This window comes from Castor canadensis, chromosome 4, assembly GCF_047511655.1.
Source record: "Castor canadensis chromosome 4, mCasCan1.hap1v2, whole genome shotgun sequence".
NCBI classification, from domain to species: domain Eukaryota; kingdom Metazoa; phylum Chordata; class Mammalia; order Rodentia; family Castoridae; genus Castor; species Castor canadensis.
In genome coordinates, this window is record NC_133389.1 from 185,249,695 (window position 1) to 185,269,179 (window position 19,485).

At 39.5% G+C, this 19,485-nt stretch overlaps 1 protein-coding gene and 1 pseudogene across 2 annotated transcripts in view; both read left to right on the forward strand.

Moving 5' to 3' along the window:
* The window catches only part of Septin2 (septin 2), a 33,714-nt gene that overhangs the window by 5,743 nt on the left and 8,486 nt on the right, over positions 1 to 19,485 (forward strand). For both annotated transcript variants that reach the window (XM_020157724.2, XM_020157723.2), the window contains exons 2-9: positions 2,327 to 2,351; positions 3,821 to 3,941; positions 11,010 to 11,096; positions 12,015 to 12,138; positions 13,220 to 13,354; positions 13,523 to 13,640; positions 17,794 to 17,895; positions 18,638 to 18,783. In XM_020157724.2, the coding sequence (XP_020013313.1) occupies positions 2,343 to 2,351; positions 3,821 to 3,941; positions 11,010 to 11,096; positions 12,015 to 12,138; positions 13,220 to 13,354; positions 13,523 to 13,640; positions 17,794 to 17,895; positions 18,638 to 18,783 (842 nt within the window). In that variant the 5' untranslated portion in view covers positions 2,327 to 2,342. The remainder of the gene's footprint in view (positions 1 to 2,326; positions 2,352 to 3,820; positions 3,942 to 11,009; positions 11,097 to 12,014; positions 12,139 to 13,219; positions 13,355 to 13,522; positions 13,641 to 17,793; positions 17,896 to 18,637; positions 18,784 to 19,485) is intronic.
* LOC141422744 (U1 spliceosomal RNA) lies at positions 11,111 to 11,258 on the forward strand (annotated as a pseudogene).

Here is a 19,485-nt window from a genome sequence, read left to right on the forward strand (position 1 = left end):
AAACAACCATGATTTCAGAATATTGACTGTAAAAAAAATTCTGATTTTGTTTAGACTTTTTAATGGTAGATACATGATTGTTATTTATTTGGTAGTACTGGGGTTTGAACTCAGGGCCTCATACTTGTTAGGGTGTTACTCCAGCACTTTAGCCACATTCTAGCCTTTAAAGATTTTTTTTTTAAACTTTTATTCTGTTGAGTCAAAGTTCACTATATTGGTTAAGTCAGAAATATTGGTTGTATTAATCCCTTTTGTCCTTGCTCATATTATGTTTACTGAGTATGTCCAAGTCTAAGAAATGTCCATTCAAATTTCCCTATTGGAATTGCATTCTTAAGTTAACCTTGTATTTATTTGTCTTTGCTTCATGTATTTGCAGTACTCACACAGGGTTGAGTGTTCTATCTTCCTTATAAATTGTTCCTTGCATATTTATCACTCTCTGCTTTGTTAATTCTCTTTTGTATCTTGAATTCCAGTTGGCTGATACTAATAATGCTGTGTTTGTACTGGCTTGATGTCTCTTAGCTCTTCCCTTCATTTTCAACCTTGCTTTGATACTTTGTTTTGTCTTTCTTTGGGTGATACTGGGGTTTGAACTCAGGGCCTCAGATTTGCTTAGGCAGGCACTCCACCACTTGAGCCACTCCACCAGCCCTGATACTTTGTTTTGGCATATAGCTAGCCTGGTATATTTGTTTAACCTAATCTGTCTGCTATTTTAAGGAGGGAATTTGGTGCCTTCACTTTAATGCTGGTGACTGACATTCCTGAATTTCATTCTTGATTTAGGATGTTGCTGATTTTGTTTCTTTTCCTTATTTTTGCTGTTTGTTACATGTTTTTCCTCTTAGTTTGGAAGTTCCACTATAATTTTTCTTTAGCAGTTACTTTTCCTTTTCTTCTATAATCAGACACTTAGCTCTTTTATTACTTGAAATCAGGATATATAACTTCTGCCAAAACTATTTGTGTTCTATATGACCCCTTACTTCTCCCTTTAGAAAGTTTTACTTCTCTGTTTTCACTCCTGTCCCCAACTCTTAGGGTTTACTGGGGTAAATATTTTTAGTTTTAGCCTATTAATAGAATTTTCTTAGGATGTTCTTTCTGTTTGAGAGACCTTGATTCATTCTACTGCACAAGCCCAGATAGTTTGGTAGTGGTCTTTGGTCGTCTCAGAAAAAAAAATTTTTTTTTTCATCTATCCTCTCTTTCTTCCTTTATGAATTCTTATTGTTAACAAGGTAGGTTTCCTAGATTTTTCCAAGAGTAAGGCTTACAGTGGGCCACTAAAAAGGAGACCCAGGACTGTAACCTCTGTCTTCCATGAGCTGTAACACCATGGGGTTAAAGGCTCACAAATCCCATTGCCCTCTTCGTTGAGCTCTGGGGACTTCTTTCTTCCTGGGTGCTTGGGAACTTTTCCATTCAAAAGGGAAACTTGGGTGTACCATGTTCAAGAATGTTAAGGTTTAGAAAAATGGGAGACAAGAAAGTGAAAAAAACTTTCTAGTAAGTTTCTAAGCTCCAGAGGGAATCAAACTTCTTGACCAAAATCCTGTCTCTTGACCTTGTTACTAAAGGCTAGCCCACAGCCTCCATGTTTCCCAAAGCTTCAAGGTCCTAACATTGGTATAAAAATTCCAGCTATCTCTATACAGGTGCTGTACACTTCTCAAAAACTGAAGGTGCCTTCAGTCTTTCCCCTTTTCTTGTAAATATCATTCACATTGCACACTGTAACCATCCCCCGCAATGTCAAAATTTACTTCCTAGGTCTCTAGGGCTATCCAGTGGGTGGTGCACATGTTTAGGCTACAACACTCTCTGTAATGCATCCCTTTCTCCTTAAAAGATTTCAGAAAGTAGAGGGAAATTAATATATTCTAGAGGTTGAGGAGAATTGTACCTTTTTCTTTTCCCCATGGCATCCCTAGTGCCTACCATGTAATCAGTACTGGGGGAAAACATTTAAATATAGCTGAAAATGGTGGAAATGTATATATAGTTGCTATCATCGACTTCTAATTTTTAATTTTATTTTATCTTCATGGTGGGGATATGGCTCGAGTGGTAGAGTGCCTACTTAGCAAGTGCGAGTTCCTGAGTTCAATTCCCAGTACCCTAAAAAAAATCATAATTTATTTTTGTGATGAGTTAACATTGCTTCATCATTATGGGGAAGTATTTGAGGCAATTGAGAAGCTAAGTGAAGTAAGCTGCTGATGTATGTGCATCTCTTTAAAGGTGAGTTCATGCTGTTAAATATATCTGTGTATACATATATAGACATTTGTTTTTCTTTTTTTTTTTTTTACAGATAAAAATCACGAAAGATGTCTAAGGTAAGATCTATGTTTCCAGACTGTTTATAGTCAGGATTTCTCTGATATATTTGCTACATTAAGACAAAGAGTTTTAGGGCCGTGTGTGTGAGTAGTCACATCCGTTATCCTAGCTACTCGTGAGACAGAAATAGGAGGATCACAGTTGGAAGGCCAGCCTGGGCAAAAAAATTAGTGAGACCCTATCTGAAAAGAACAAAGTGGGCAAGGTAGTACCTGCCTATAATCCAACTATGTTGGGAGGCGTAAGTAGGGGGATCAGGGTCCAAGACCAGTCTGGGCAAAACTGCCAGAGCCTATCTGAAAATAAACAGAAATAAAAAGGACTGGAAGTGGTTTAAGTGGCAGAGCACTTGCCTAGCAAGCATTGAGGCCTTGAGCTCAAACCCGAGTACCACCCAAAAAAAAAAAGAAGAAAGAAAGAAAAATGTCCTAATTTATTGTTATTTTTTCAGATTTCTTTTTTCTGAATACATTGATATCAATCCATTTAGCTTCTTTAGATCATTCTCAGCAGACCAATCAAATAATTTAAAAAATCTAATAATTTATATAATGAAATTGATGGGGTTCTTAGTCTTGATAAATTGGCTTAAATCTGCCCTTGTAAATTGGCTCAGAGCCCTGAGATAAATTAGTTCTAAGATGAGAAGTCAGTGGATGCATTTGAAGTTTCTCATTTTGGGGGGGAGGGGAGGTGGCCCGAACAATGTATACACATATAAGTAAATGTAAATACAATAAAATAAAGAAAAATGTTTCTCATTTTAATTACATCACTACCTAGGTTATAGTACGCTTGATTCATCATACCTCCATCTACCTCCGCTCTTACCAGCATCTTTCTGTCAAGAAATATTGATGCTTCTCTGTACAGTCAGCTGTGAGCTGCTCATGCTCAGTTTTTCTTTCTTGACCCCTTAAGCTAGATTCTCAACATCCCACTCCTAGGTTGTCTGCCTTACTCATGGTGAAGTTCTGACCCTTATAGCTAGAAGTATAGCAAGAGAGATACCTTTTTCCTGGATGCTTATCACAGATGGGTCACACCTGGTATCTGATTGGAGGGTCCTTAGCTAGGTTTGCTGAATGAAAACACTGTAAGTTGGTACTTGATTGATTTTTTTTTTTTCTGTAATTCCCTTTATCTCAAGGGAGTTGAATTGAAATTTCACTTAGATAAATTAAACTTGTATCTTTTATGCATTGTTAAATTGCTTAGCAGACTATTGAGTAACAGAATGTTGATTTTTAAGTCTGTGTATAGCTAAGGAATTGCACATTTTTTTTAATGTTATGTCAGTATTGTCTTTTCTGGTAGAAGTATGGGTTTTTAATTTATGTATTTTTTTTTAATTTGTGAGAACTACTGATTACTTATGTTTGTCACAGGTATGACTGATTATAATCTTAAAAGCAACCAAAAGGTGCTTATTAACTCCCTTTTTTTTTTTTAAATCTTATTTTAGCAACAACCAGCTCAGTTTATAAATCCAGAAACTCCTGGCTATGTTGGATTTGCAAATCTTCCCAATCAAGTTCACCGAAAATCAGTGAAAAAAGGTTTTGAGTTCACACTGATGGTTGTTGGTAAGGAATTAATTTATAGCTTCAAGTTTATTAAATATACTCCTTCCTTCTAACCTGTACAACGGAGTAGTGTGATCGATGATGGAAGAGGGAAAATGCCTTTCTTGTCCTAGAACTTGGAAATTTGGAAATAAATACATATTCCTTAGAAAATGTTAAGAATAAAATTCCATTTTTCTGTCATTTCCATATTTATATGTAATGAAAAGTTTCATTCATTGTGGTAGCTAGCCTCCACAATGTCCTCCAGTGATCCTTGTCTCCTGGTATTTACAATCCTTCAAGCCTCCACCAACACTGAATAGGGTCTAAATATAGCCAGTGAGATACTGCAGAAATGGTGTGACTTCTAGGACTGCATGATAAAGATATTGTGGTGCCCATCTTGCCTTTGAGTCACTCACTCTGGGGGAAGCCAGCTGCTCAGTCTTATAAATGCAAAGAATTGAGGCCTACCCATAGCTGTGTCAGTGACCCACTCAGAAATGTCCTCAACCCCACATAGGATTCTGATGTATGCCTGCCATCCCAGCTGACATTAACTACTACCTCTTGAGAGACTCCAAGCCAGAACCATCCTCTTAATACTATTGTTCACCCCCCAAAACCTGGGAGATAATTTTTATGGTTGTTTTTCAGTAATGGTTACATATTAACAGATAAAAAATGTACTCATTTCTTTGGAATTGTGTTTAATTTTAAACTGTACTCAATTAAAAAAAAATACTCCTAAAATTATAGTGATGGGAATATGTTAAATAACAGTCATTACTATAACATTTTGCCCAATATTGAAGTCCATTGAAAATGAGTGATTACTTGGAATTTTTGTTGTCGTGTCAGATATGTGTGTATGTATGTATATATATGTATATATATAGTGTTTCGGCCTTCCACAAGAAGCTTAATAATGAACCATTAGTTCTGTTAATTACAGCATATTGTATTTCATTCTTGGTAACTGCACAACTCTCAAAAAAATATGAGGTTGGCATAGGAAAAGTTTTATGATGGTCATGAATGGGTAGAGTTAGTAGTTCACAGACCTGAAATGAATGAAATTGTGGAATCCTTATTTAAGAAAAGAATGTCCTCATGATTGGGTGCCAGTGATTAAGGTTTGAGGCCAGCCCAGGCAAATGCAAAATCCTCTCTCAAAAATACCCAACAATTAAAAAAAAAAAAAAGTGCCAGTGCAGTGGCTCAAGTGGGAGAGTCCCTGTGTAGCAAGTGTGAGACCCTGAGTTCAAATTCTAGTAAAAATTTGAAAATTTGCCCATAAAAAAAGAAATGTCTGCAGTGTTTTAGGAGCACTGTGTCATGATAGTAATATATAGAGTGTCAGATATTTACTGTTTATATCATCTTAGGCTTTGTGGGCTATATAGATTTGGGCCCAGCTACTCAACTGTACCCTTAGTAGTGGAAAGCAACCATACATAGTACATGAACAAAGAGGTACAGCTGTGTTCTGGTAAAATTTATAAGAATAAGGAGCAAGCTGGGATTGAACTGTGACCCATAGTTTGCCAACCCCTGAAATAGAGACTAACCCTACCACCATGAATAACTAGAAGACTGACTAAAATATATGAAGGAGCTCTTTTTAAGACATTGGATAGTAAACAGTGCCAGGAGTTTGATCCTTCGGGAAAGCAAATTATAAGGAATGTCAAGTTAGTCCAGCTTTCTCCCCTTTATCCATCCATGACGTGTGACACAACAGTGTCACAGAGTTGAAGTGATTGGAATCTGAAGCAGTAGGGCAGATTTCCCAAAAAGATAAAGGACTCCTGAAATTCCCAGTTTAGAAGAAGAACACAGTTGAAGAACTTGCGCTGCCAGATTTCAAAGAATTAACCAGCAGAAATCAAGAGAATATGGTAAGGGCCAGCATAGAGAGCATCTGAACCAAGCAGCTGCCCAGAAGTAGACCTACGTACATAAGGTCAGTTGTTTTGACATAGATGCCAAGGTAATGTAATGACACAAAGTTAGTCTTTTTATAAATATCATCTCAGTGATCATATAGGGAAAAATAAACTTCAACTCCTACTTCACACTATTCATCAAAATTAACTTGAATGGATCATATGCCTAAATGTAATAGTGTGAAAGTTTTGAGACAAAGTAGACAATTTTATGAGTTTGAGGTATGCACATTTCTTCATACACTAAAGAACAGTAAGCCCAAAAGAAAAAAAAATTATGCTTCATTAAAAATTTACTTTGTGGTACAGCGTCTGTGTAGCAAACCCCAGTACTGCCAAACACAACAGCAGTTTATTTTAATGAAAAGAAAGTTGAGCTATGAACCAAGAACATTTTGGTGATGCCATATCTGACAAAGGATTTACTCACAACATACGAAAAACTGTTCCTTAGTCAGTAAGACAAATGACCAGTTACAAAATGGGGCAAAAGATTTGAACAGACGTTTCAGTAAGAAGGATAGACAAGTGGGCAAAAAACACACTTGGAAACCATGGTGAGATACTGCTCACCCATTGGAAGGGCTGGAATTTTTAAAGGCTGACAGTTGTAGTATTTGAAGGATGTGGAATAATTGGTACTCTCCTGACTGCTGAAAGTATGAAAAGTGCTATAACTGTTTTGGAAACGAGTCGGTACTTCCTTAACTCACACCCAGAATTCCTGCTCTTCCCAGAGACTTGTATGTGAACTTCGACAGCCACTTTACTCAAAATAGCCCCAAACTGGAAATGGTACAGCAGCAGAGTGGTTAACACATAAATGGTCTTATATTCATTGTTATATTGCTCAGCAATGCAAAGAAACAATTCTACTGACAGATACAGTAGTGTGGGTTAATCTCAGCTGTGCTGAGCAAGAGCAACCAGCCACAAAGAGGTCATGCTCTATGATTCTGTTTATGTGAAGTTCTGGAATAATCAAAAGCCAATCCATGGTGACAGCAGATTGATGTGTGCCTGCGGTAGGGGCCGGAGAAGACTGAGTTGGCTAAGTCATGCAGAGGGCTATGGAAATGTCTCATGTGCTATGTAGAGTTTAGTTAATCTGAGCATACACTTCAGTCAGATACAGTATAAATATAAACAGGTGTGTTTTAGAATGTAAGTTATGCCTCAGTAAGGTTGGTTTAAAAGAAGGCTAACCACAAGTACCCTTAACTTTAAAATCATACCATGAAGCACAAGAGAAATGATTTGTCAGAAAAAACCCAAAGCACCTGACTGGAATCAAGAAACTGTTGAAGAGGAAAGGCATAGTTTTTTAAGTTGTGGCAGACTTTGAAAGCAGCAGACAAGCTCACAAGTTGACCGATCCACTGCACACGATAGGCTACACGTTTGTGCAGTAGTTGGTACACCAAGAACTGTGAAAAGACATGGAGGCAGGCAGCCAGGCACAGGATGTACGTGAGAACACGTGGTGACCATGGGGCTGAAGATTGTATCAAGTTCTACCCAAATTTATGTGGGATGGTGGCATAATTTTTAAGAAAAATAAGATTCAAAATATAAGGCTTATTGCCGAGTACTACCTGATGGAAAATTAGGCTGTTAGTGTGATCAAATTCACAAAAAGGTTATAGAGCAAACACTTGAGAACTAAGCTAAGAAAAGGAAAATTGGCCATAAAGCAGAAATATGCTAGCATAATTGCAGGTTACTGTTTTGTAAGGTTGCATATTAGGAGTTTTCCCTGGGATGGGCCACATGAGCATCACTTGGCCCAGTTCATGACTGGGTCATCTGAACGGGCAGAAAAGCTGAGCACCAGAATAATGCCACTTGGGCTTCAGCAAGAGACCATTGTGTTGTTTGAGATATAGTTTCATTCTCATGTTAAAAGTTGAAAAATTGATGTAAAGAGTTGCTCTGAAAGCCTGTTTTTAAACACTTTAAAGTTTAGATTAAATCTAAAACTTAGATGACTGTTTGGTAATATTTCAGAATGGCATAAAAAAAAGCTTAATTTAATTTTTAATTCTACATGTATTTTTATGTCATCATTCCATCCTGTGCCCAGTTCCTTTCTGATTAGGATACAAGCCATTTTAAAGGACAACTACCTTAATTCTGACACTTTTTTAAAAAAAAGTTTCTTGTTATTCTGTAGACAAAAATGAGAGTGCTTGACTCCATTGTATGTGTTTTGGTTTTTTTGGTGGTGGTTTTTGTCTTTTGGCAGTGCTGAGGTTTGGACTCAGGGCCTTGCCTATGCAGGCACTCTACCACTTGACCCATGCCCATAGCCCTTTTTGCTTATTTTTTTTAGGTAGGGTCTTACCTTTTTTTAGGTAAGTTTCTTGCCTTGGGTTGGCCTCAGACTTATCCTACATACCCACATCACTGCAATTACACATGTGGCTTGTTTGTTGAGATGGGATCTTACTACTTTCCCAGGCTGGCCTGGAACCATTATCATCTTCTCTCCACCTCCTAAGCAGCTGGGATTACAAGCATGTAGTATCACATCCAGCCCTTCCATTGTGTCTCGTATTAGCATTGTTTTGGATGGGGGTAGGTTTATACTGACGGGATCTTTTCTTGTGTGTCTTTTCTGTGCATGTGTATCAGTTTCTCCTATTTGGTGGTACCTATTTGAGAAACTCCTAGCCAGGATGGAGTTTCTAGTAAAAGTGGGACCCCAAAGCAGGGTGTTCTCAGCTTCAGCCCAATATTACTGTCATGTTCTGAGATAGTGAAAAGATTATGGATGTTACTCAGAAGTTATTCCAAGTGAAAGATGACACATATCCTTAAAAATAAGATTTTTTTAAGGTACAAGTAGCACTGGGATAATACAACAGATTTTTAAAAAGAAGCCTTGCCAGTACTTTTGCTGAGGTGTCTCCTGTACCTCGTCCTTTTTCAGCTCTGTTTCCCATGGCTGTCACCACTCTACAGTGGTGGGGATTTTGTCATCTCTCCTACTTGTCTGCAAAGCTCCAAGGGAGCCGAAATTTCTGTCCATCCTGTTCTCTTAAGTCCCCAAGACTAGACCTCTGCAGGCTTGTGACAGGACTTGGCAAATAGTAAAATCCCCTTTGCATGCAGGAAAAGGGCATTGCTAAACATCTCACTGAAAGGACACCTTGATGGTGCAGAAGGAGTTCACATTCATATTTGGGTATATTTGACTTGAAGTTCTAGTTTTGTCTTTTCCACCTATGGAAATTACAAGAAAAAGTGCAGCCCTAATATATGTATACATGTTTCGAGTTCACCTTTTTACCTTGTTTTTTTCCTAGGGACAGTGATTTTTTTATACACATGTATATGCCTTTCTCATGCTGTGTAGAAGAGACTGTTAGTGGAAGGAAGCTCAAGCTGCAGTGCTGGGGCCAGTCTGGTACCAGGTACAATGTAGTACCATAGTCAGAAGCACTTCTGCAAAATTAAGGTTAAATAATAACCTACGATGAAGCAGTGGAATTTGTTTGTACTTCCTTCTAATAGAAAATTTAATTTTTGCCATTTTGCATTTTTTTTAAAGTTAAATGTCAGCTGGACACTGGTGGCTCATGCCTGTAATCCTAGCTACTTGGGAGACTGAGATTGGGAGAATTACAGTTTGAGGCCAGACCAGGCAAATAGTTCTCTAGTCCCCATCTCCAAAATAGCCAGAGAAAAATGGACTAGACGTGTGGCTCACTATAATGCCTGCTTTGCAAGTGTGAAGCTCTAAGTTCAAATCCCAGAATTGCAAAAAAAAAAAAACAAAAAATATTTAAATGTCAAACACTCAATAGAGTAGATGAAGAGAGGGTCTTACACCTGGATGACGTGCTGAACTAATCATGTCACATGAAGCATAGTAGGTGTAGAAGCTGTCTGGCTCATTGAGGACCTGGTGTTTGTAAAACCTTGAGGAAGAAGGCTGAGTAGCCCAGTGTTGGAGAATGAGATTGCAGAGTACATGTATGTCAGTGAGTTTGCAAGATAGCGGGCGCCGTTCTGTTTATCCAACCCGCAGCTGGAAGTACAAGTGTATAATGTGTTCAGAGTTCTCTGAAATGTGATGAGTTTAAATATTCACAGAACCCAACTATTGAAAACCTACTTTGTGCTGTACACTGTGGCTCACACCTGTAATTCCATTTACTTAGAAAAAGAAAATAGGGACTATCATGGTTCAAAGCCAGTTCAAGCAAAAAGTTAGAGATACTTCATTTCAACTAAGAAGCTGGGAGTACTAGAGTGCATCTGTAATACCAACTAAGTAGGAGGCATGGGTAGGAGAAGTGCAGTCAGGCCAGTTACTGGGAACAATACGAGACCCTATCTAAAAAATAAAATAATAAAAGACCTGCGTTGTGGCTCAAGTGGTAGAGCACTTACCTAGCAAGCACAAGACTCTTGCATTCAAAAGTCAGTAAATACTGCCCAGAAAAAAAAGAAAATGTACTTTTCATTGTATTTGTCAAAAGATGAAGAACAGCCAAGTGTAGTGGCTCAAGCCTGTAATCCTAGCTACTTGGCAGATCCAAATGGATAGAGGTTTGAGGCTAGCCCAGGCAAAAAGCTGTGAGAGCCCATCTCCATGAACGACTGGGCACGGTGGTAGGCACCTATCATCCAGCTACATGAGGAAGCACTCACAGTTCTGGCTGGCGCAAACTTAAAGGGAGATCCTATCTCAAAATAACCAATGCAAAAAGAGCTGACAGAATGATTCAAGTAGTAAAGTGCTGCCTAGGAAGCGTGAAGCCCCGAGTTCTAACTCCAGTACTGCTGAATGAATGTGAGAGAGAGACAGAGAGAGAGAGAGAGAGAGAGAGAGAGAGAGAGAGAGAGAGAGATCCAAAATGCATTCCACACATTTGTGAGAAGGTAATTGTGTTCTGATCATACCATGTGCAAGTTCTGGAACCCACAGGCCTAGATTCAAATTAGGTCATTGTTCTGGATAGCTCTCTCACCTTGGGCAAGCTATTGGACTTCTGTGAAGCAAGAAAAGGGGTACCTAATTCATAGTTGTTGTATATTTGTGAGGTGCCTAATTCAGTAGCAGGCCTCAAGTAAGTCAAGTTTAACAATCATGTGGGAAGGTCATGACATGATTTTCATTTCATTCCAGGTGAATCAGGTCTAGGAAAGTCGACTCTCATAAACAGCCTGTTCCTGACTGATCTCTACCCAGAAAGAATCATACCTGGAGCTGCAGGTAAAGACATTACCATACTTACCTGGCAGGGGAGATACCCATGATCAAGAAGGTGGTTTTCCCAGGGAGAGGCTTATCCATTCCACTCTGGATATGCTGACCCCTGTGATTTCCCCAAGTGTGGGAAACTCTACTGCATAATTTGTGATCGTGGGGGACCTAAGAAAAAAAAGAGAAAAAAAAGACATTTCCATGTCACTACAGATGTAACTCTGTATGAAAGTCGCTGAAGGGCACACCATTGATAGATTGTGCTTTAGCTCTGTGCTTTGTTTGTTCTTGGTTTTCATTAAACATTAAGGAGCATGCCGCATGTGTAGGAAAGCTTGTTGCACCTGAAGTCTTGGGATCTCGTAGCCGTTATTTCACTTGTGTCCATGTACATATCCTATCCTTGAGTTTCTTTATAAAGTGTCATAATTTCCTTCCTATATTTTACATTGGATGGAAGGATCAAATGAGGATTTTATATCACTAAAAATGCTACATAACTCATCTGCCATACTGAGTATTCTAGTGCAGGACACCAGCATTTATAAATAATTACTAAGCACGCAGAGTCGGCCCTGAGCCTTGGATTGCCACAATGAGGACATACAGCCTTTTCACCCTATTTTTTAATTCAGTTTTTAAGTGAATTCATAAAGTTTTCTTGATGCTAGAAACAAATTTTAATTCTTGATAATAGGCATTTTTAATCTTCTGAGCAGCACATGTCAGTGAGCACTGACGTTTCCCTTGTGACTTTGGGGTCATTTTGAACAATCCATGTTGCCTTCTGAGAACCGTCCTCCAAAGAGAGGTAGTGATCTTCCAAGTCACTTATTGTAAGCACATTAATAATAGGTAAGTTCTCCCTCTTTGTATGCTGGCTTAATTTTAAGGTACATTTGCTTTTTAAGTTTGTTTCTTTTCCAGAAAAAATAGAAAGAACTGTCCAAATCGAGGCTTCAACTGTTGAGATTGAAGAACGGGGAGTCAAGCTGCGCCTCACAGTAGTGGACACACCTGGCTATGGGGATGCCATCAACTGCAGGGATTGGTATGACCCACAGACAGCATAGGGCCCCAGAGTTTCAAGGACTATGTTTGTTCTAGTGTATTTACTGACTTTGTTTGGGTTTTTTTGTTTTGTTTTTTTTGAGGCAGAGTCTTGTTATATAGTCCAGGCTGGCCCCTGTATAACCCAGTCTGGCCTCAAACACACAATCCTTCTACCTCAGCCTCCTGAGTGCTAGGATTACAGGTGTTTACCACCATACCCATCTTTGTTCTAATGTATTTAAATTGATAGATTGTGCCAATGAGTGATTATTAGGCTTGGGTAGCTATATCCAGTGAAATAGACAATTTAAAACATTAAATACTGGATTCTTAACTAAGGAATTTTATAGAGAATAAGTATTTTGTAAGAGCACTCTAGTGAGATCTAAGAGGGTAAAGCTAACCATCCATAGACTGCTAATATAAATGAAACCATTGATAATGAGTAAGCTTTGTAGTACAGTCCTTCCATATGGAAGAAAGTGAAAACCTTGGAAGTTGCTTGAGTCTTGGTGCCTATAAATGACTGCTTGTTGGCATCATTTTCACAAATTAGGAAATCAAGAAGTAGAAGAAGTTACAGCAGCAGGTTGCCTGTGCTGTGCAGAGAATCCTTCCGGATTCTAAGCCCATCAGCATAATGAATCAACTTTCCAGCTCTAGGTTAGAAAAGGAAGGAAGGGAGAAGGTCCTCTTTCCTGTGTTAGGAATCTCCCATCCCATGTCACATGGTGAGTTGTCCTGTCTGGACCCCATGCTTCCTTCTCCCACTCTGTTGGCGTCTCTTCACAGTTACACTTCTTGAAAGGGTTGGCAGCCCTCCGACCTCACATGTCACCTCTGGCACCTCATAACCTCTTCTATGCAGGCTATTAACTGCCAGTGCTTAAGGAAAATTAACCTTGTCACAGTTTCACAGAAAACCTCCATTTTTGCCAAATATAGGAGTCAGTCTTCTATTATGAATTCTTAAATTACATATGTTAGGTGGGGAAAGGGAGAGAAAAACCTATTCTGCCATTGCAGTAAGGGACTGACTGTCTTTGTAACCCGTGATTACTCTGACATTTGTGTTTCAGTTTTAAAACGATTATCTCCTACATTGATGAGCAGTTTGAGCGCTACCTGCATGATGAGAGTGGCCTGAACAGGCGGCACATCATTGACAACAGGGTTCATTGCTGTTTCTACTTCATTTCACCTTTTGGACATGGGTGAGTTAGTTGTTTACCATGGAGACCTGATTGACTGCACGTTTATAAGCTTCCCCAGAGTTCATATTGCAACACAAGAACTGAGATTGTCTTCTGGAAAAAACAAACAAACAAACAAAACTTGTGTGATCTCCCTCTTCTTTCCCTAAATACATGACTTGTTTTTAGACTGAAGCCCTTAGATGTTGCATTTATGAAGGCGATACACAATAAGGTGAATATTGTTCCTGTCATCGCAAAAGCTGACACTCTCACTCTGAAGGAACGTGAACGGCTGAAAAAAAGGGTGAGTGACAGCTGAGAGCCAGCTGCCTGGGAGCAGGAGGAATCCTGCAGACAGGGCTGCTGCTCAGATGCTGGAGGCAGGGTGCAGAACTTGACCTGCATCTTGGGAGTAGAATTCAAAGAACACCTAATACTTGCAGGGTTTTTTGTTGTTGTTTGTGTTTTTACATTTTAACATGAAATTTATATTTTTAAAATTCTTCTTAGATGAAACCTTTTATTCCTCCATGAGTGGAAGGTTGTGTGTTAAGTAAATAATGCGAACATGGAAGTGTATTGTCTATGGAGTTCTGTTGTTTCACCCAAATACTTTACTGCAAATGATGTGTTTTAGTAGAAAAGTTCTCTGCATTTGGGTTGTGAAGGTGTCATATCACAGCTGCCAGCAGATAGGTTTCGCTACCCAACCACTCCAATACTGACTGGTTGTTTTGTGGTACCCTGTTTTAGCACCCTCTCCTGTATAAAGCTTCTTTATTGTCTCTGCTGCTACATATTTCTAAAACCTATTTACCTTTTCTGACTGTGTACTACTTAAAAGCAAACAGCCAGACACCAGTGGCTCACGCCTGTAATCCTAGGTACTCAAGAGGCAGAGATCAGGAGTATTGCAGTTTGAAGCCAGCCCTGGGCAAATAGTTAGCAAGACCCTATCTCGAAAAAACCCAACACCAAAAGGGCTGGTGAGTGGCTGAAGTAGTAGAGCGCCTGCCTGGAAAGCGTGAGGCCCTGAGTTCAAACCCCAGTACTAACCAAAAAAAAAAAAAAAGAAAAAAAAAAAAGAAACATACAGACAGACACTTCGTTTGCTAACCTCTGAACTGTGAGGTCTTTTAGTTACCCACAGAAACTTCTATTAAGTTTGTATCCTTCCAGAGCATACTATACATATGCTTCAGTTTTTACAGAATGAAATGACATTGTAATAGCAGTCTACCACTTAATTTTTCAGTTTAAAAATGTATTAAATCTCATCATGCATCCCTCTACCATAATTCTTACTGGAGGCACAGTGTTCCAGTGTATGAATATGCTGTGACTTGTGGTGCTGGTTCTCTGTTGATGGACATTTAGCTTATGTTTTGTTTCCTCTGGCTCCCTTCCATCTCTGACCAGAATCTGTATTACATTGCCCCTTACTGTCTATCAGACCAAATCAGTTTGTACATTTTTGCTAGTGATGCCTTCTGCCTAGACAGTTATTCCGCCAAGATATTTTCATTACCCTTCATCATAATTCTAATCCTGACCACATGACTTCACACCCTCCCCCTCCACACACAATTCTTGTAGCATTCCCCAGCATACATAATGTGTATCTTCATTGTGTTTTCGGCTTCTCTTCACCCCACTCTGAGTCCTAGAAATCCAGAATCTTTGTTTTATATTCCAAGAATTTAGAATAATACCTGGCACATAGTGGGAATTAGGAATGCAGTAATGTTTGCTGAGTAATTCTGTCTTTTTTTACAGTGCTGGGATTTCATCTCAGGGCTCAGACTTGCTAGGCAGGCACTCTGTCACTTGAACCAGTACCTAGTCATTCTTGCATGTTCTTTTTCAGGCAGTGTCTCACAGATTTTGCCCAGGGTCGGTCTCAGACTATGATCTTCCTACCTACAGCCTCCTGTATAGTTAGGACCACGGATGTACACCACTGCATTTGGCTTATTGATTGAAATGGGGTCTGGCTAATACTTGTGTCTAAGCTGGCCTAGAACTTCGATTCTCCTTAGTAGCTGGGATGGTCCCGAGCCACTGTCCCTGGCCTTTATTGAATAATTCTTGTAATGAACATTGTATGTCAGTACACACTTGTGTCTTCTCAGGATTGTATAAGTCAGGTGAATTCTTAGAATGGAAATTATTGCACATTTAAATTTTTGAAAGATGGCTGAATTTCCCCAAATAAGCTTGTAACAATGGACTTTTCTCAAAATAGGCTCTACACTCAGCCCAGAACTATCTTGGATAGGTTACTTAGACATTGGCTTTTGTTTAATTTGCAGCTCCTTTACTGCAGGTCTGTGTCTGTCTGTCCTCATGTGCGATGCCTGTTGGTGTTTCCTTTTTCATTGACTTAAAAGATAATTTTTAAATTTATAGATACTGACTACCACGTTGCACTGATTTCTCCTGGTTTGGGTTTTGTACTTTCATGGGTCTTAGTATATTTTGCCATCGAAGGCTTTTTAAGCTGTACATGACAGCTTAAAATGCAGTGCCTGCACATTTTTTAGAAAATATTTAGGCCTTTGGAAGAACCTCTGAAAGCCAAGACATTTTTATACTTGACAGTATTTTTAGTAATTTTCACATCACCTTCTGTATACTGTTACATTTCATTGAGGTAGAGGAGGGAGTGTCAAGATTGGAATGTTCTAATCCTTATTTCTAAAATCTTATATCCAGAACCTTTAGGGCCTGTTGATAAAGTCTGAGATGAATTGAAATTCTACAAGCATTTGTCCCTCCTCTAGTTTCTTCCCTTACGCTACATTTTGTTCATACCGTCTTTTCTAAAGAAACTCTTGCAGACCTTTTTCTCGCTCTTCCATGTTGTGTCAGAAACCTCCTGGCTAATGTGACCCATCTCTCCATGACCCCTTTCACTGTGGCTTTACCTCATCCAGCTGCAGTTTTTCTGCTGTGGGCATGGCCCACAGTTCTGTCATTAGACAGGGTCTCATCTGTGACATTTGCCATGATTGGCATTTCTCCTTCTGAAACTTCCCCTACTTGGCTTTACTTTGCCCTTTGCTGATGTCACCACCTATGTACTTCCCAGACCTCCCAAGGGTAGTGTTTGATCCTGCTTTGATCATATCATATCTCTGATTGGCTTTTCTCTTCCAGAGATCTTACTTCATGTAAATTCCACTGCTTAATTTTTCCAAAGGATGAAGTGCTTCCTCCCATCCCAGAATAAGGGTTTATGTAAAGAGCGAAGGTTGCAAAATAAAGGATGTGGAGAGACAGACCTTTTTTTGAGTCCTAAGTTAGGAAAAACAGTGTGTTAGGTCCAAGATCTCTGGTCTTCCAAGATCAGAAGGTCACACTATGGAGTAAAACGAAAAGCCAGTATGGTGCAAAGTTGAGGCAGGGTGTTTTTTGCTCCCTTTGCCTGTTCTCTCTTTCTTGATGGTATAGGTCTCAGTGAGAGCAAACAGAGCTCTATCCTGCTGGTGCCTATGGAGTGTTAGGCTCACAGTGACCACCAGGCTGGGTTGTAATTGGTTGACTAATCAATGACTGCCTCATTCAGCTCCAGCCCAGTTTTTCTTCCTCTCTGGGCCTGGTTGATGGGTCAAATTGCACGATTTAACTGTTGATTACTTGCTGCCTATTAAATCTAGATCCTCTTGTCTCTTGCCTGGTTTTCAGGAAAACCTCCATGTGGTGTAACATTAGTCTTTGTTTTTGTTTCCAACTAGATGTCCTAGGGCCAGGCATCATGGTGTACATCTGTAATCCCAGCACTCAAGGAGGATCATAAGCTGGAGCCCAGCCTGGGCTGCATAGTGTCTCTCAAAAACAACAAAAACAATGGGCTGGTGGTATAGCTCAACTGGTAGAATGCCTGCCTAGCAATCATGGGGCTCTGAGTTCAAACTCTGTACTGCCAAAAAAAAAAAAAAAAAAAAAAGGAAAAGGAAAAAAACCAAAAACAATGGGGGAAGAAAAACAACATGGATGTCTTAGATTCCAGCATCTGAATTTTCTTGTTATTTCAGAGACACAGCTACCTCTTCCTTTCATGCATTTCACAGGATCCTTTTTTCGTCCTGACGTGCCCTTCTCTCAACTCCGCTTGCTGCCCTCTGCCTGTTGCCCAGGGACCCACTGTGGCTTCCTCTGGCACTAGTCCTTGCTGACTGATTGGAGTGATTTTTGGTTTAGTTTAGTACAATGCTATTGTTAGTCTTCTTACCACATTGTGTGTTATTGTTAATATTGTCATGAACAGAAAAGCCCTCAAAATTCAAACAGATCAGTTTTCTGCACTTTGTAAAACCGTTTGGAAATAACTTTAATCAGTATTATTCTTTATTGATGTTTGGATAATTTTGATGTATTTCTAATATGATGAGTTAGAGCTGGTTTAAATAATAGGTAGTTTGCTAAAATCCATCCCGGCTTTGTCATTCTTTCAGATTTTGGATGAAATTGAAGAGCATAACATCAAAATCTATCACTTACCCGATGCTGAATCAGATGAGGATGAAGATTTTAAAGAACAGACTAGACTGCTCAAAGTAAGAACTAGCTCCACATGTACAGTGGGACTAGCTCCTGTTTCCTGTGATCTGTGCATGCATTTAAAGAGAAAGATTTGGCCAGGTGCCAGTGGCTCATGCCTGTAATTCTAACTACTCATGAGGCAGAGATCAGGAGGATCAGGGTTCACAGCCAGCTTGGGCAAATAGTTTGTGGGAACCTGTCTTGAAAAACCCTTCGCAAAACAATGGTTGTTGGCCATGAGTTCAAACCCAATATTGCAAAAAATGAAAAAGATAGATTTGGCATAGGGCCAAATCCTAGAGGGCTTGACTTGGTCTCTAAGAGATTGTCTAGGTAGGTCTAGTTATAATATTTTTGGCTGTAAATATATTTAAAAAGCTTTCACTTAAGGCTTAGAAATGTTATTGCAGGTTTAATTTGATTCCAGTTTGTCTCCTGTGGAAAATATCTTACACTTCTAAGTGAAATGTACATGTCCTTAGCTCTCAGTTGAACTTTGTAGTAAACAGCAACCTTCTGGGTGGCTCAGGCCTGTAATCCTAGCTGCTCAGGATGATCGCTATTCAAAGCCAGCCCAGGCAAAATAGTTTGCAAGACCCTATCTCAAAAAAAAAAAAAAAAAAGGGCTGGTGGAGTAGCTCTTGAGTTCAAACCCAAATACCACCAAAAAAAACCTCAATATGTGCTGATATACTTGTATTCATAGTAAAGATCAGGATTCCCTGTGTGTAGCCTGTCTTCTTTGTTTCCTTTTAGGCCAGCATCCCATTCTCTGTGGTTGGATCCAACCAGTTGATTGAAGCCAAAGGCAAGAAGGTCAGAGGTCGCCTTTATCCATGGGGTGTTGTGGAAGTGGAGAACCCGGAACACAATGACTTTCTGAAGCTGAGAACCATGCTCATGTAAGACATTCTGTATTCTTTGTGGCAGAGCTAGGCATGGAGAATTGTATGTGGCATACAAGACAGACAAACAGCAGTTTTGTGGTCATCTGTGGTCCGTTCTCATAGCGCTGAGGTGGCTGCAGGACCACTGTAGTTTGGAGCTGAGGTCCTTCAGTGGAGCTTGTTCTGTAACACTGATGAAATGGCATCTTCCCTTTCAGGCCTGTAGTGTAGTACCTGTCCTTCTTGCTTTCCCATCTCAAAATCACTGATACTAAAGTGAGACTGGGCTTCAGCTGTGTCTGAGTCCCCAGCTCTGGCCAGGAGATAGTCAGGCTCCTTCAGAGCACTAAGCAGCTGATTCGGTGTCAGGCTTGTCAGTCTGAGGCTGTCCCACTGGATAGCCCCATTTAGGTCTTAAGATTTCTACTCATTTTTAATAGGCCTGACTACAAAAGTAGACTTCTCCTTTAGGAATGAATTTCACATATAGTAACATACCTGCCTCACTATTATTCTTGAGTAAAGAGGCTAAAGGAAAGCGTGTTGCTTAAAATACACTTTTTTTTAGGGTGTCTGCCTTATGCCTGATTTTTGAATAGTTTTATGATTAAGGGTAAAGACTTTGGGAAACAGTGCAAAAAAGAAAATGAGTACAGTCTAGTGTTCTCTAAATCAGGAGGAAAATAAGAGAAATTCTGAGGTTATAGTGTCAAGGTC